Source organism: Onychomys torridus, chromosome 1, assembly GCF_903995425.1.
Source record: "Onychomys torridus chromosome 1, mOncTor1.1, whole genome shotgun sequence".
NCBI classification, from domain to species: Eukaryota; Metazoa; Chordata; class Mammalia; order Rodentia; family Cricetidae; genus Onychomys; species Onychomys torridus.
Window position 1 is genome coordinate 3,935,987 of NC_050443.1, and position 18,340 is coordinate 3,954,326.

Here is an 18,340-nt window from a genome sequence, read left to right on the forward strand (position 1 = left end):
TCACATATATGCATGCCTCCACCAGATACAAGAGTTCACAAAAGAAACCTGAATCAAACTGCAAACACAGTCTAGAACATAAAAGCTTACAAAGGTGACCACCAGCATCAGGACAGTTTGGGATGCTCTGGTCTCAGCATGGCCTCTGTGGTTCTGATTGGAAGAGAAGATGTGATGTGTTTGTTGGTGATGTCTATGGAGGAGCAGCACCATGGAGACGCTGGTCCATACCATGATGCTGATGAATGAGACATCATGGGAAAAATGCAAGACCATGCCTACAGTGAATCCAGATGTGGAACAGCAGAACCACCTGCTGTTTTTGTTAGTGTCATTGCCTGCACTATGTAGACCAGTGACTTTTATTAAAATGTGGATGTTATTTAAAACATTGAACAACCAATAACAGTAACAAGAATAACTCAGGACATCAGGGGTTCTTCCTTGGAGCATCAGCCTATCCCAATGACCAGGAACAAGAGTGACAAACTGATGGATGCTCAGGGCACTGGTGGAGCACATGTTTGTGCTTCGAGCCACCATACGAATGAAGAACTCAATTTTGCATTGCAGGTTAGTTGGAGGACTCCTGGGAACAAAAACCATCACCTTGTTTGGAAATGCAGTGATGAGGAGAATGAACATACTGGCCACAGCCAAGTTGGTGACAATGACCTGAGTGGGCCTCAGTTGTGAGCCAGTAAAGATAGGAGAAAAATTGTGAAAAAACAGAAGAATGTTGGCCAGAATTCCAATTCCAACCTTGGAAAGCAGTAGCATATGGAAAGCCAGTTCCTCAGTGGTTTTTAGACCTTTACTCTGAGAAGTCATGGAGAGGTCTTCTGGGCAGACTGGAGTGATGACCAGGAGGAACACTGCTGTCTTCAAGACACTTCTCAATGTCTGAGCATAATCAATGATTTGAGTCTTTACTTCTTCTATGAAGGGAGACACTACTGAATCACAGCACAGGACCTTGTCCTGAAGAACATCAAATAGACAACTGAGACTATCATTTTGTACTTCATGAACTTTCCCTCACCTCATGATGGAAGTATTAGTGATACAGCTGTATCTCTTGGTCAACATGACACCCATTGTAACATAGTATGGCATAACATATGAACACTGAACATTGGGACATATTCTCTTATCTTTTGAATGCAACATTTCCCCTCAATGATAAAAAGTGTTAAGAAATACAAATTGGAGATTAGAGAGATGGCTGTTCAGAAGACTCATGTTCAAATCCAGCACCCACATGAACGTCCTCATCCATCTGTAACATCACTTCCCCAAAATGAATGCCCTCTTGTGGTTTTTGTGGCACTGCACAAATGCGGTGCCAGACATATAGGCAGTTAAAACACTATAAGCATAAAGTAAAATTACTATAAATTAAAATGGATAAGAATACACATTTATACTTCATAAACTCATGTAAGAAAGGTAAGCAGCAAAACAGGAACCAGTCAGCTTTAGACAAAATTTTATACAGATCATCAAAGTGATAGAATAGAAAACATTTTAAAAAGGAACCAACTTTCTGATCATAAATATGAACCTCAATTTATACTTGTATATCCTTATATACATAAACAACCTCAAAAGTTCTACAAGGGAACTCCTTCAGTGGATAAATATCTTCTGAGAAGTGACTGCATACAAGTCTAACTCAAAAAATCAGTAGCCCTCCTATATACAAATGACAAATGGGTTGAGAATGAAATCAAGGAAACAACATCCTTCACAACAGCCACAAATTATATACAATATCTTGTTGTAATTCTAACCAAGTAAGTGAAAGACCTGTATGAGGAGAACTTCAAGTGTTTAAAGAGAGATATTGGAGAAGATATCAGAAGATGAAAAGATCTCCCATGCTCATGGATGGGTAGGATTAACACAGTAAAAATGGCCATCCTACCAAAAGAAATCTTCAGATTCAATGCAATCTCCATTAAAATCCAAACACATTCCTTTACAGACCTTAAAAGAACAATACTAAACTACATACAGAAAACAACAACAAAAAAACAGGATAGCTAAAAGAATCATGTACAATAAAAGAACTTCCAGATGTATCACCATCCCAGATTTCAAGCTGTACTATTAAGCAATAGTAATAAAAAACCACATGGTATTGGCATAAAACCAGAAAGTTTGATTAATGGAATTGAGGACCCATTTATAAATCCATATACCTATGGACATCTGATTTTCTCACAAAGCCAAAAATTATACAATAAAAAACAGAAATCATCTTCAACAAATGGTTCTGGTATAACTGGATGTTGGCATGTAGAATATTGCAAATAGAACCATATCTATAGGCACATACAAAACTCAAGTCCAAGTAGTCAAGAATTTTAATATAAAACCAGCTGCCCTGAAATTGAACAGCCTTGAAAAAATTGGAACAGGAGACCACTTCCTGAATAGAGTACCAATAGTGAAGGCTCTAAGATCAACAATTATTAACTGGAACATTATGAAACTGAAAAGCTCCTGTAAGGTAAGAGACACTGTCATTAGGACAAAACAGCATCCTTCAGAATGGGAAAGATCTTCTCACAGAGGAATGATTTTCAAAATATTTACAGAACTTAATTTACACATATATATGGGGGTAATCCCCAGGTACCAAAGCATTTCATTTATTCATAATATTGTGTATCTTAACTATTTTAATGATGAAGCACAAACTGGAGATGTAAATGAGCCATCATCAGCTCCCCTCAGCCACACTCAATCAAAATGTGTTAATATACCATCACAGTTACACCTTTAGTTCAGGCAGATTCTTTGGAAATGTGAGTCTTGGAAACATGTCTTTGAAAGTTTTTGTTGAGTCCTCAATTTACTTTGTATATTGTTTTTCAGAAGAACTGTCAGTCTCCACCCATCAGCTAAAAATCAGTCATCCCATATATAGATGTCACATTAAACGTCATTTTAAAATAAGTGCTAACATGTGAAACAGATATTTCCTTGGGATGAAGAAATCACTGACATCATTAGGTAAACAAGAGACAAAAAAGCAACTATCTTAACCATTAAGAGTTTCTGTAGGGAGAAGAGAACATTAAGTAGAAATTTACAGTGGCAAGAATATCCCCTGTCCAGCCACAGCAAGGATGGAGATGCTCACAATGATGTTGGCCAGCTCCTCATTGCCTAATGAAGAAACAGAGCTCTGACTACTTCTCCATTTGAAAATCTTTCTATTATCTATTTCCCCAAAACAGGTACAAGGAAAGGCTTATATCTTCAATATTTTCCATGGAGCATTGTGCAGATAAAAGAGTGAACCAGCCCATAAAAGTATACCTCATAAAAAGAGACTATTTATCTAGACTAACATCCCTCAGAGAGTGCATTACTTTGTCATCTGTGAGGTCAGTGACAGTGTTTGCATGGAGACTTTGTGATTCCTCCAATGAAGGGAAAAAAATATTGTTCCTGAGGGCAAATTACAAATTTTACCTTGTTAATGATAATGTTTATGACTTTGTTGGCTGTTAATGAATAGCTGTCAGAAGTTAGAGTAAGTTTTCTATGTTTCCTTTGGGAGCATCTAAGTTTTCATTTTGTGTTGTCATCAGGTGTGGAGAGGTCCACTCCAGCATAGATCAATGGATTTGTTGAATGAATTACCAAAGTGTTTATTGTACAGTAATGTTTCATACTTGCAAAGTCATGCTGACATGATGTCCTTCAGGAAGATCATCAACATGTCATCAGGAGTCTGGTAGTTTTCCTTCTGTGGCATGTGTTGGAAAAAATCCATGAACTTGAGGTGAGCCAGAACAGAGATGAGTCACACAGTGCCGGGCAGCCCCGTGGTGGGGAATGGGACTTCAAGATATACTAAAGAATAAAAACCATGATGGCAATCATGCTTAGATCAGAGAAAAGGGAGGATAATTCAGAGCAACATGTCTGTGTTCTGTAAGAGCCTGTGTTAGTGTGTGGAAATATGGGAAGGAAAATACAGTATTTCATCAAAGTGAATTTTTTTTTAACAAACCTATTCTTCAGCATGGCTTAAGTTGACCCAGACTTCCTAAGAGTGGTTCTTCCTTCCTAGGATACAATCTGCTGGCCAGGTGCTTGCCCCATGTGGTGTGAATGTTGACTCTCCCGTCAGGCCAGACATTCCACTGTCTTGGATAGAATGAGTTTTCCTTTAGTGAACTTCTATGTCACTATAGTGTTTTCTGTACAATAATTATTTTTAGGTAATATTCCAGGAATTTGGAAATGTATGACTAGACCAAAGACACAAAGTAAAAGACAATGATATCCAGGGTACCCATCTTCTCTAAGCCTCTTTGCTACCAGATGGGGGGAAGACGGAGTGGAGACAGAGTCTTGATGGCACATGTGCATGAACAAAGACAGAGATCAAGGGGATACAAATTACAAATAAAGAAGTCAAGCTTTGGCTATTTGCAAAGCACATGATAGTATACATGAGTGACCCAAAAATTTGACGAAGGAATTCTTACAGCTTATAAACTTCTTTAGCAACAGAGTAGGATACAAGATTAACTCAAAAAATCAGTAGCCCTCCTATATACAATTGACAAACAGGCTGAGAAAGACATCAGAGACACATCACCCTTTACAACAACCACAAATGATATAAAATACATTGAGGCAACTCTAACTAAGAAAGTGAAGGACCTGTATGAGAAGAACTTTAAGTCCCTGAAAAAAAGAAATTGAAGAAGATGTCAGAAAATGGAAAGATCTCCCATGCTCATGAATACTCAGGATTAACATTATAAAAATGGTAATCTTACCAAAAGCAATCTAAATATTCAATACAATCCCCATCAAAACGTCAACACAATTCTTCACAGACTTGAAAAGAAAAATACTCAACTTCAGAAGGAAAAACAAAAAACCCAGGATAGCCAAAAGAACCATATACAACAAAACAACCTTTGGAGGCAACACGATCCCTGACTTCAAGCTCTACTATAGAGCTATGGTAATAAAAACAGTTTGTTACTGGCATAAAAACCAACATGTGGACCAGTGGAATCAAATTGAAAACCGTGACATTAACCTACACATCTATGAACATATAATTTTTGACAAAGAAGCCAAAACTGTACAATGGAGAAAAGAAAGCATCTTGAACAAATGGTGCTGGCATAACTGGATGTCAGCATTTAGAAGGCTGCAAATAGATCCATATCTGTCACTGTGCACAAAACTTAAGTCCAAATGGATCAAAGACCTCAACATAAATCTACTTACTCTGAACCTGATAGAATTGAAAATAGGAAGTAGTCTTGAATGCATTGGCATAGGAGATCAATTCCTAAACATATCACCAGTAGCACAGACACTGAGAGAAGCTTTTGTAGAGCAAAGGACACAGTCAACAAGACAAAGCAATAGCCTACAGAATGGGAAATGATCTTCACCAACCATACATCTGACAAAGGGCTGATATCCAGAATGTATAAAGAACTCAAGAAATTAGATATCAAAATGCCCAACAGTCCAATTAAGAAATGGGCCATAGAGTTAAACAGGATTCTCAACAGAGGAATCTCAGTGGCTGAAGGACATTTAAGGAATTGCTCAACATCTCTAATCATCAGGGAAATGCAAATGAAAATGACTGAAATACCACCTTACATCTGTTAGAATGGCTAAGATCAATAACACTGAACACAGCTTATGCTGAAGATGATTTGGAGCAAGGGGAACGTTCCTCCACTGTTGGTGGGAATGCAAGCTTGTACAGCCGCTTTGGAAATCAATATGGCACTTTCTTAGAAAATTGGGAATCAACCTTCCCAAAGACCCAGCTATACCACTCTTGGGCATATACCCAAGGAATGCTCAATCATACCACAAGGGCACATGCTCAGCTAAGTTCATAGAAACATTGTTTTTAATAGCCAGAACCTGGAAAAAACCCAGATGCCCTTCAAACAAAAAATGGATAAATAAAATGTGGTACATATACACATAAAAGAAAACTTTTCGAATTAAAGAAGGAAATGACTATGAACATACAAGAAGCCTATAGAACACCAAAGAGACTAGACACCCAAAAAAAAGGTCCCTTGCCACATAATAATTAAACAATTAAATGTACAGAAAAAAAGAAAGACTATTAAGACCAGCAAAGGAAAAAGGCCAAGTGACTTATAAAAGCAAAAACATCGCAAGTACACCTGACTTCTCCATGGAGACTTTGAAAGCCAGAAGGACCTGAACAGATGTAATTCAGACACTAAGACTATAGATGTCAGCCTAGACTCATATACCCACCAAAACTTGCAATCACCATAGATGGAGTTAACAAGACATTCCAAAACTAACTCAGATTTAAATAATACCTATCCACAAATCCAGCCCTACAGAAGGCAATAGAAGGAAAATTCCAACCTAAAGAATTCAGATGTACCCTTGAAAACACAGGCAATAGATAACCCCACAGCAGAAAATCCACAGAAGAGAAGCACACGCACATTACCACCAAAAGATAACAGGAATTAACAGTCATTGGTCATTAATATTTCTCAATATCAATGGACTTAATTCACCTATAATAAGACTCAAGCTAATAGAATGAATAAAAAACCAAGACCCATCATACTGCTACATACAAGAAACACACCCCAACTCCAAAGATACACGCTGCATCAGAATAAAAGGCTGGGAAAAGTCTTTCCAATCAAATGGTCTTAAGTAGCAAACTGGTGTAGCTATCTTAATATCCAACAAAATAGAATTTAAACTAAAATCAATCAAAAGAGATCAAGAAGGACATTACATACTCATCACAGGAAAGATCCACCAAGATGAAGTTACAATTCTGAACATTTTTGACCCAAACACGAGGGCACCCACATATGTAAAGGGAATATTACTAAAGTTAAATCAAACATAAAATCCCACACATTAATAATGGGAGACTTCTACACCCCACTTTCACTGCAGGACAAGTCTGCCAGATCAAAATTTAACAGAGAAATGAGGGGCTTAACTGATAGTATGACTCAAGTGGACTTAATCAATATCTACAGAACATAACACCCTAACAAAAAAGAATATACATTCTTCTCAACACCTCATGGAACCTTCTCTAAAATCAACCACATTCTCAGTCAGAAAATAAATCTCAACAGATAAAAAAAAAAAACTCCTTTATTCTATCAGACCACCATGGTTTAAAGTTAGATTTCACTAACAACAAAAATTACAGAAATCCTACAGTCTCATGGAAACTGAAAAATGCCCAACTGGATCACCAATGGGTCAAGGAAGAAAGAAAAAAAAAGATATTAAACACTTCATAGGGATCAATGAAAATAAAAGTACTATATACCCAAATTTATGGGACACTATGAAAGCCGTGCTAAGAGGAAAATTCATAGCATTAAATGCCCACAAAAAGAAGATGGGAAAATGTCATACTACTGACTTAAGAGCACACCTAAAACCTCTAGAACAATAAGAAAAAGTTCACGCAGGAGGATTAGATGCCAGGAAATAATCAAATTGAGAGCTGAATAAATACAATACAAACAAAGAGAACACTACAAAGAATCAATGAATCAAAGAGATGGTTCTTTGAGAAAATAAAACAGATAGAAAGCCCATAAACAGACTAACCAAAGGCAGAGAGAGAGTATCCAAATTAACAAAATCAGAAATGAAGAGGGAGACATAACAATTGACACTGAGGATATCCAGAGAATTATTGGGTCATCCTTCAAAGACCTCTACTCCACAAAATTGTAAAACCTAAAAGAAATGGATAATTTTCTGAATTGGTACCACATACCTAAGTTAAATCAAGACCAGATAAGCTATTTAAATAGACCAATAACCCCTAAGGAAAAAGAAACAGTCATTAAAAGTCTCCCAATCAAAAAAAGCCCAGGACCAGATGATTTTAATGCAGAATACTACCAGATTTTTAAAGAAGAGTTAATACCAATACTCTTTTAGTTGTTCTACACAACAGAAACAGAAGAAACATTACCAAACTCCTTCTATGAAGCTACAATTACTCTGAATCCTAAACCAAAAAAAGATACAAAAAATAAAGAGAATTACAGACCAGTCTCACTCATGAACATTGATGCAAAAATACTCAATAAAATATTGGCAAACAGACTCCAAGAACATATCAAAACAATTATCCACCATGATCATGTAGGCTTCATCCCAAAGATTCAAGGTTGGTTCAACACACAAAAGTCTGTCAAAATAATACACCATATAGTCAAACTAAATGAAAAGAACCACATGATCATTTCATTAGATTCACAAAAAAGGCCTTCGACAAAATCCAACATCCCTTCATGATAAAGGTCTTGGAGAGATTAAGAATACAATGAACATAACTAAATATAATTAAGGCAATATAGCAAGCCAAGAGCCAACATCAAATTAAATGGAGAGAAACACAAAGCAATTCCAATAAAAACAGTAACAAGACAAGGCTGTACACTCTCCCCATACTTATTCAATATACTACTTGAAGTTCTAGCCAGAGCAATAAGACAACATAAGGAGACCAAAGGGATACAAATTAGAAAGGAAGAAGTCAAACGTTCACTATTTGCAGATGGTATGATAGCATACATAAGTTACCACTAAAATTCTACCAGGGAACACCTACAACAGAAAAACACCTTCAGTAATGTGGCAGGATACAAGGTTAACTCAAAAAAATCAGTAGACCTCTTATACACAAATGACAAACAGGCTGAGAAAGAAATCAGAGAAACATCACCCTTTACAGTAGCCACAAATATTATAAAATACTTGTGGTAACTCTAACTAAGCAAGTGAGGGACCTGTACGAGAAGAACTTTAAGTCTCTGAAATAGAAATTGAAGAATATCTCAGAAAATGGATAGCTCTCCCATGCTCATGGATAGGTAGGATTAACATAATAAAAATGGCAATCTTACTAAAAGCAATCACAGATTCAATGTAATCCCCATCAAAATCCCAACATAATACTTCACAGACTGGGAAAGAACAATACTCAACTTCATATGGATAAACAAAAAACCCAGGATATGTGAAAGAATCAGTACAATAAAACAACCTCTGGAGGCATCATGATCCCTGATTTCAAGCTCTACTATAGAGCTACACTAATAAAAACAGTTTGGTACTGGCATAAAAACTGACATGTGAAACAATGAAATCTAAAGGAAAACCCTGACACTAATCTGAACATGCATGAACACCTCATTTTAGACAAAGAAGCCAAAACTGTACAATGGAAAAAGAAAGCATCTTGAACAAATGGTGCTGGCATAACTGGATGTCACCATGTAGAAGATTGCAAATAGATCCATATCCGTCACTGTGCACAAATTTAAGTGCAAGTGGATCAAAGACCTCAACATAAATCTAGGTATTCTGAACCTGATAGAAGAGAAAGTAGGAAGTAATCTTGAATGCATTGGCACCAGAAATTACTTCCTAAATATTACACCAGTAGCACAGACACTGAGAGCAACAATTAATCAATGGGACCTCTTGAAACTGAGAGGCTATTGTAGGGAAAAGGACATGGTCATTAAGACAAAACGACAGCCTACAGAATGGGAAAAGATCTTCAAAATCACACATCTGACAGAGGGCTGATATACAGAATATATAAAGAACTCAAGAAACTAGACATCAAAATACCCAACAGTGCAGTTTAAAAATGGGCTATAGAGCTAAACATAGAATTCTCAACCAAAAACTCAATTGGCTAAAATACATTTAAAGAATTGCTTGCCATCCTTAGTCATCAGGAAAATGCAAATCAAAATGACTCTGAGATATCATCTTACACCTCTCAAAAAAGCAACGATCAAAAACACTGAAGACAGCTTATGCTGGAGAGGATGTGGAGCAAGGGGAACACTCCTCCACTGTTGGTGGGAATGCAAACCTCTAGAGCCATATCAGAAATCAGTATGCCCATTTCTGGAAAATTTGGGAATCAATCTTCCTCAAGACCCAGCTAAACCACCTTTGGGCATAAACCCAAGGAATTCTCAATTATACCATTGGGACACATGCTCAACTATATTCATAGCAGCACTATTTGTAATAGCCAGAACCTGGAAACAACCTACATGCCAATTAACTGAACGATGGATAAAGAAAATGTGGTACATAGACACAAATGGAGTACTACTCAGCAGAGGCAAAATTTGACATTATTAAGTTTGCAGGTGAATGGATATAACTAGAAAATATCATCTTGAGTGAGGTAACCCAGGCTCAGAAGTACAAACATGGTATGTACTCACTCATATGTGGATACCAGATGTAAAGCAAAGGATAACCAGACTTCAACACACAGCTCCAGGGAGACTAGCTAGTAAGGAGAACCCTATGAAAGACACAAGGATCTTGCAGAAATGGAAAAAAGTTTGAGATCTACATGAGCATACTGGGGACGTGGGTGTGGTGTGGGGTAATGGAGGGCAAGAGAAGGGAAATGAGAGCTTAGGTGAGCAGGAGGATCTCCTGGATCAGGAACAGAGTGGGAGAACATGGAAAGAGATACCATGATAAATGAAGGCACCATGAAAATATGGAGAAGCAGAGTTCTACAGATGTCCCCATGATGCACAAAAATGACTCCACCATAGACTACTGGCAATGGTGGAGAGGGTGATGGAGCTGACCCACTCTGGTGATCAGATGGCAGAAGACCCTAACTGACATCATAGAACCCTCATCCATGACTGATGGAAGCAGATGAAGAGATCCACAGCATGGTCCAAGGCAGAGCTCCAGCAGTCCAATCGACAAGAGAGAGGAGGGATTTTATGAGCAAGAATATTGAGAGCACAATTGAAAAAAGTACAGAGGCAACTAGCCAAACTAGTAGAGATGCATGAAGTGTGGACCAATAGCTGAGGAGCACACATAGTACTCAACTAGGCCCTCTAGATAAGTGAGACTGTATAGCTTGATCTGTTTGGGGAGCCCCAGGCAGTGGGAGAGGGACCTGTCCCTAGTGCATGAGCTGGTTTTTGGGAGCCTAGTGCCTATGATGAGACACTTTAATTGGCCTTCTTGCAGAGAGGAGGGGCTAGGGCCTACTTCAACTGACTGTACCAGGCTCTGCTTACTCCCCATGAGAGACCTTGCCTTGGAGGAGGTGGAAATGGAAGGTGGTTTGGGGAAGAGGGATAGGGGATGTGAGGAGGGAGGTCAGGGGAATCTGTGGTTGACAAGTAGAATGAATAGAAAATCTCTTAATAAAAAAGAGTTTTTTTAACAAAGAAAAAATATGGATATATAGGATGCAGCATGGATTGCATGTGCACTATACAATATAGAAACACATGATTTCCTAAGGCTAGTGTGAATATTTATAGGATTACTGGTGTTCTTTTTCATTCTGCTCTCTCCTTTTGTGTATTTATCTTCTTCCTATCTTAGGGTGAAGATACATAGTTGTGAGACTGGGTCTCCTTATTACAAGTTAGCCTGGATCCCACTCTTCAGAATGACATGCCATTGATTATATTGCAACCCTCCTGGCTCAGTCTCCCCAGTGCTGGGATGAGTTCAGTGAGTCAACATGCCTGGTCTATGAGGAAGGATTTTCAAATAACTTTTACTTAATAGAGTGTGCACTATTCTCTAGACAGCTGCTAGAGAAGCTTTCTTCTGTGTTTGTCATGTTGACTGTGGTTTTCAGCAGTTGAAACGCACAGAACAGGGATCCTTAGGATCCCTAAAGATCAACAGGAAGGGACACAGTGAGGAAGGCTGCAGTCAAAACTTCATTTACATGCCTCAACCAGACATGATAGTCCATTAAAAAAGTGTGAAAGATTATACAAATAAAATTTAGAAGGTACAAGCCAACAAATGTGACCACCAGCATCAGGACAGTTTGGGCTGCTCTGGTCTCAGCATGGCTTCTGTGGTTCTGTTTAGGAGTGAGAATGTGCTGTGTTCGCTGGTTATGTCTATGGAGGAGAAGCACCATGGAGACACTGGTCCAGGCCATGATGATGATAAATGTGGCATCATGGACAAAACACAAGATAGCCATGACTACACTGAATCCAGATGTGGAGCAGACCCACTTGCTGTTATTGTTGGTGACATTGCCTGTGTTCTGTGTACCACTGACTTTCATTGGAATGTAGACATTATATAAGACACTCAACAACCAACAACTGTAACAAGAATAACACAGGACATCAGGGGTTCTTCCTTGGAGCATCAGCCTACCCCAGTGACCAGGAACAAGAGTGACAAACTGATGGATGTTCAAAGCACAGGTGGAGCACATGTTTGTGTTTGGGGCACCACATGAATGAAGAACTCTATTTTGCATTGCAGGTTAGTTGGAGGACTCCTGGGAACAAAAACCATCATCTTATATGGAAATGCATTGATGAGGGGAAGGAAGGCATTGGCCATAGCCAAGTTGCTGACAATGACCTGAGTGGGCCTCAGTTGAGAACCAGTAAATATGGGAGAGAAATTGTGCACAAACAGAAGAATGTTGGTCAGAGTCCTAGTCCCAACCTGAAAAAGTAGGAGTGTCTGGAGAGCCAATTCCTCAGTGGTTTTTAGGGCTTTACTCTGAGAGGACATGGACATGATTTCTGTGCAGTCTGGAGTGATGACCAGGAGGAACACTGCTGTCTTCAGTACACTTCTCAATATCTGAACATAATCAATGTTTTGAGACTTTACTTCCCCTATGAAGGGAGACACTACTGTATCACACACAGTACAGGAGCTTGGCCTGGAGAACACTATATAGACAGCTCAGACTATTATTTTGTACTTCATGTACTTTTCCTTGCCTCATGATGGAAGTGTGTTAGTGATACAACTGTATCTTTCTTGGTCAACATGACACCCATGATAACACATTATGGCATAAAAACACATGATCACTGAACATTGGAACACATATTTTTATCTTTCAAATGCAACATCTTCCCTCAATGATACAATTTTAAGAAATACAAATTGGAGTTTGGAGAGATAGATGTTCAGAAGTTTCATGCTCAAATCAGGCTTCCACATGACGATTCACATCCATCTGCAACATCAGTTCTCCAAATTGAATGCCCTCTTATGTATGCTGTGGCACTGCACAAATGTGGTACCAGACATATAAGCAACTAGATTTCTATATACATAAAGTAAAATTACTATATCTTAAAAAGGATAAGAATACAAATTTAAAATTCATAAAATCATGTAACTAAATTAAGTAGAAAAAAAATCAGCTTTTGAGAAAATTTTGTACAGATCATAAAAGTGACAGAATATAAAATATTTCAATAAAGTAATCAGTTTTCTGATCACACATATGAATGTCAATTTATACACACATATCCCTGTATACATAAGCAACCACAAAATTTTTATGAGAAAATTTGTTCAGAAGATAAACACCTTATGTGAGGTGATTGTTTACAAGACTAACTAAAAAAATCAGTAGCCCGCCAATATACAAATGACAAATGGATTGAGAAAGAAATCAAGGAAACAACACCCTTCACAATAGCCACAAATAGTATAAATTATCTTGGTGTAACTCTAACCAAGTAAGTGAAAGACCTGTATGGCAAGAACTTCAAGTTTTTGAGGAAAGAAATTGAAGAAGATATCAGAAGATAGGATGATCTCACATGCTCATGGATTGATAGGATTAACATAGTAGAAAAGACAATCTTACCAAAAGCTATCTACAAATTCAATGCAATCTCCATTAAAATTCCAACACAATCCTTTACAGACCTTAATACTCAACTCCATATGGAAAAACCAGAAAACCAAAGATAGTTAAAAGAATCCTGTGCAATGAAAGAACTTAAAGACGTATAAAGATTCCCGAGTTGAGGCTGTACTACAGAACAATAGTAATAAAAAACCACATGTTACTGGATAAAAACAGAAGTATATGGAATCAAAGACCCATACATAAGTTCATGAACTTGAGATAAGCCAAAACAGAGATAAGTCACACACTGTCAGACATCCCCATGGTGGGTAGGGGGGCTTGAAGAAATACTAGAGCATACAAAACCATTGTGGCAATCATGCTTAGAGCAGAGAAAGAATGAAGGGTAATTTGAAGCAAAAAGGCTGTGCTCTGTAAGAGCCTTGCTAGGATGTGGGAATATCTAAGAAAAAATACATATGTCATCAAAATAAATTTTTTTTTACAAATCTCTTCTTAAGCAAGGCTTAAGGTGTACACATCTGAGGTGGTGTTGTGTTCCCAACAATATTGTGCACCCTAGTAAACTTATCTGGGTTCAGAGAACAGACAGCCACTAGAACAAAGCCAAAAATGGTGTCTAGAAAATGGGTCAGAGCAAGCCATAGCAGAAGTTGGGCGGCGGTGGTGCATGCCTTAAATTGTAGCATTTCAGACACAGAAATACCTCTGGATCTCTGAGTTCAAGGCCACATTAGAAACAGCCAAGCATGGTGACACACACCTTTAATCCCAGAAACCCAGCCTTTAATCCCAGAGAGTGAGGGGAGAAAGAGAGAGCTATAAAAGGCTTGAGGACATGGAACTAAGTTGGTTAAGCATTTGGCTGGTTTAGTGTTCAGGCTTTAGAGCAGACAAGTTAAACTGAGAGCCATTGGGATGAGGACTCAGAAGTTTCCATCCTGAGGGAACAGGATCACCTGAGGAATTAGCAAGGTGACATAGCTGTGGCATGTTCTGCTTCTCAGATCTTCCAGCATTCATCCCAATAACTGGCCTCAGATTTGATTTTAATAACAAGTACCTCTAAGATTCCTACTACACCCATCTTTTAGGAGTGGTCCTTCCTCTTGTGGCATAATCTCCTGCCAGGTGATTGGCCCCATGTGATGTGAATGTTGAATCTCCAGTCAAGCCAGACATTCTTTGTGTTGGATACAATGAGTTTTTCTCTAATTACCTTCTATGTCACTCTAATTTTTTGTACAACAATTATCCCTGGTCAATATTCCAGGAATTATGAAACATCTAACTAGACCAAAGATACAAAGTAAAAGACAATGACATTTGTGGGGGTTCTCTCCCTCTGGGCCTGTTGACCACAAGATCGAGAGGTGAAAAAGGCAGATGGGGCAAGAGAAATCTTTAGTGACCCCTGAGCAGGATTGCAGATAGCTCTTTGGGATACAGATTTCATGATTACCTTCAATTTTATTCCAGAGAATAAAGAATGTATAGGACTGGAGAGCGTAGGCGCAAAACCTAATTGGCATTAATGGGCACACACACCCCTATCACAAGGCTTAGTATGTGGCAGTAGAGTCCTATAGTAGACCTCCTCAAACAAGTGTTCTAAGTGCTCATATGTGCCAAGGACTAAGTTAAAGAAGAATCAGGAATTTGGTTTCAGAGACAGCCTTTGAGTAAGGTCAGTTTTCCAGTCCTTAGGACATGCTCCAGATAAGGTTAGATAGAGAGCAGGAAGTTCTGCTAGAGGGAAGTAGTTCCATTTTGCTCAGCTTGTAGAAAAAGCTACTAGGCTTATGGCAGGTTGTGACCTGGACCAGTCAGCCATGGCTTGCAACATCGTCCTGATTTAGTTACTAATGGAGATGCATCATTGTAAACCTTGAGGAATCTCTCACATGTGTCTGAAGAGTCCAGAGTCTAGAAGTGAACCGTGACCTGATTGTTGGTGATTTTATCAATGGTGGTGGCCAGAGTCAATGAAGAGGGCAGGGGCCAAGCATCCAAATAAAACAGTATAATCAGAGGACTGACAGAGGGTGGGAGCCAAGAAAATGAGCAGGAATGGAACCAGCAAATTTGCTCAATGGCTGGAATTTTTAGAGTAGGTCTTTAAGGAGTATTTTGAGGGTGGTATCATTAATTTTAACAACATCTGATTTGTTTACAAAAAAACCATATTCTTCCCCCAATATCAAGCAAGTCTCCTGATGTTCAGCAGTCATTATGTTTAGTGTTCTTCTATTGTGGACCACAACCCTGGCAGGAGAGTTCTCCAGCCAGAGGATGTGTCTGGATGATGGCAGTTGTCTTAGCCCTGGCAGATACAAGGGAGATGACAAGTCTTATTCCTACCAGTAAAAGAAGGAATATATCTTGTCTTTGGTTAACAGCAATGTTCCTCCCTCCCCCTCAGATAGATATTCCTGTGGAATAACCACAAGAGGGCTATAAAACCCTGGCAGGGGTTTGTCTATTCAAGATGTTTTACTGAATCTATTTCAAACACACCCTAAGGCTTTGCCAGAAATTCTCTGTTCCTTTCAATACATTTCATCTCTATATTCAAGTCTTCTTTCATTTTAATTACTCCAAAGGTCCAATAATGCTACCCACAGGTATATGGATTTTGGGTCATGCTCAATGGCATGGGGACACTGCCAGGTTTTATCTCACAAACAAAATTGACACTATTTTCCCACCATCTCTCCACCTACCACCTTCAACTTGTGTTGGGACATCCCTTCTCCATTGCCTGTCCATGCTGGAATTTTAAGCTGGTTGCTCACTCTCAGGGTTTCCACTGGTAACAACAATACCTGCAAGAATATTTCTGTCAGAAATTCCCACAGATTGTGTCACCTCAATAGCACCAGTGGTCAGATCTTGACAGGTTGTTCAAAATTATAGCAAGCTCAGCCCAGCACTTAGTGAGACAATCCATAAAGACTTCTTCAAACTGGTGTTCTTCAGACATCCTGGGGTACTAACTAGAACAGAGTGAAGTCAGCATCTGGAACATGGTTCTTGATCTTCTTCATGAATGCATATTTTGTGGAGCCACCCAGGGACACTCACTGATTCAGTGGAAGGTTATGACCCATTTTCCTACGTTATCACTCCCCTCCAAAGAACTGCTGTAATCTGTCAGGGTGTCTATTGGTTGTCAAATGACAGACACATGAGAATCACCATGGCAACACTGGTCTAGGCCAATGCTGACAAAAGGGAGTCATGGGCAAACCTCTAGAGACCATGTCTCCACTGAAACTAGAGGGGAGCAGACACACTTGCTTTTAGAGTCAGTGTAACTGAGTTAGATTGTGGACAGGTGACCTTTATTGGAGTGAAGATGTCATTTAAGACACTGAGGACCCATTGAGTGCCACAGGAAAAACTCAGAACAACCATAAGGTTTGAAACCCGAGGACTTTGTTTGAACCATTTGACTTATATGGTTTAATGGGGGAACTGATTCCTTCAATGTTTAGATGGGCCCCACCTCTCTCTCTGTAGGCCCTTCCCACAGAAAACACTCCAAACTGTAGCTCATCCCTCAAGGCCACTAAAGACCCTGCCTACAAGTTATTTTTCATCAAGTCATCCACTAACCACTCCATGGCTACCCTGGCAAATGTGTCTACACATATTCACACACACACACACACACACACACACACACACACACACACACACACACACACAGAGAGAGAGAGAGAGAGAGAGAGAGAGAGAGACATAGATCAAATTCTAAAATAGTCTTATAATAAAAACCCAGAGCCAAATATTGAGCTAAATGATGAGAGATCAGAGAGACAAAGGAACAAGGTTCTGCCACATCACACCTCACCAACCCCATGAATACTCCAACTGAATGTCTCAATGTCTTCAGCTAAAAGGGACTTTTTTTTATCATCCCTGGTTTATAAAAGGGAATTGGAGGTTCTCTTTTGGAGTTTTTAGTGTTAACAAAAGGATTTAAAAGCACAAGCTGAAGGATGAGTTGATTGAAGTTGAAAAGAAAAGACAGGCACACCATAAATCTCAGAGGCAGGAGGGAATGGAACATGTCATGCAGAAGAGCCATGAACTCCAGTTAAGCCAGCATGGAATTCAGCCACACAATGGAAGACAGCCACATAGTGGGAGTTGAGTTGAGGGGGTAGGAAGAGACTAAAGAATGCCAATCTTAGGGCAAGATTGCTTAGAGCAGAGATAGAGAGAAGAGTAACTCAGAACAGCTTGTCTGTGCTCTTGTATAAGCCTATGCTAGGCAGAAAATCTGGAAAAGTAGAGAATTTCATCATGGCAATAATTTTTCTAAACTCTCTTTAGCCTGGCTTAAGGTGAGCCCAACTTCCTAAGGTGGCCCTTCCTTCTTGAGTCAGAATACCTCAGGAAGGTGATGGACCCATGTACTTTAATGTTGAATTAGGCCAGAGTATCTACTTGCTAGCCTAGACCAGGTTTATACTTATAGACTTCACTGTTACTCAAATGTCCTCCCCTCTGAAGTGGAAACCCAAAATCATTGATGAACCAGATCAGGGATCAGAGATCCCAGCCATTTCTGGCATCTTTGATATCTGGAGAGGGTAATGGTGCTCA

At 39.0% G+C, this 18,340-nt stretch overlaps 1 protein-coding gene and 1 pseudogene across 1 annotated transcript; both read right to left on the bottom strand.

Annotated features, from left to right (window-relative positions):
* LOC118579758 (vomeronasal type-1 receptor 1-like) lies at positions 1-831 on the bottom strand. The gene has a single exon (XM_036181395.1). The coding sequence runs from the start codon at positions 829-831 to the stop codon at positions 1-3; it is 831 nt and encodes a 276-aa protein (XP_036037288.1).
* Positions 832-11,706: 10,875 nt separating this feature from the next.
* LOC118593109 lies at positions 11,707-12,627 on the bottom strand (annotated as a pseudogene).
* Positions 12,628-18,340: the final 5,713 nt, after the last annotated feature.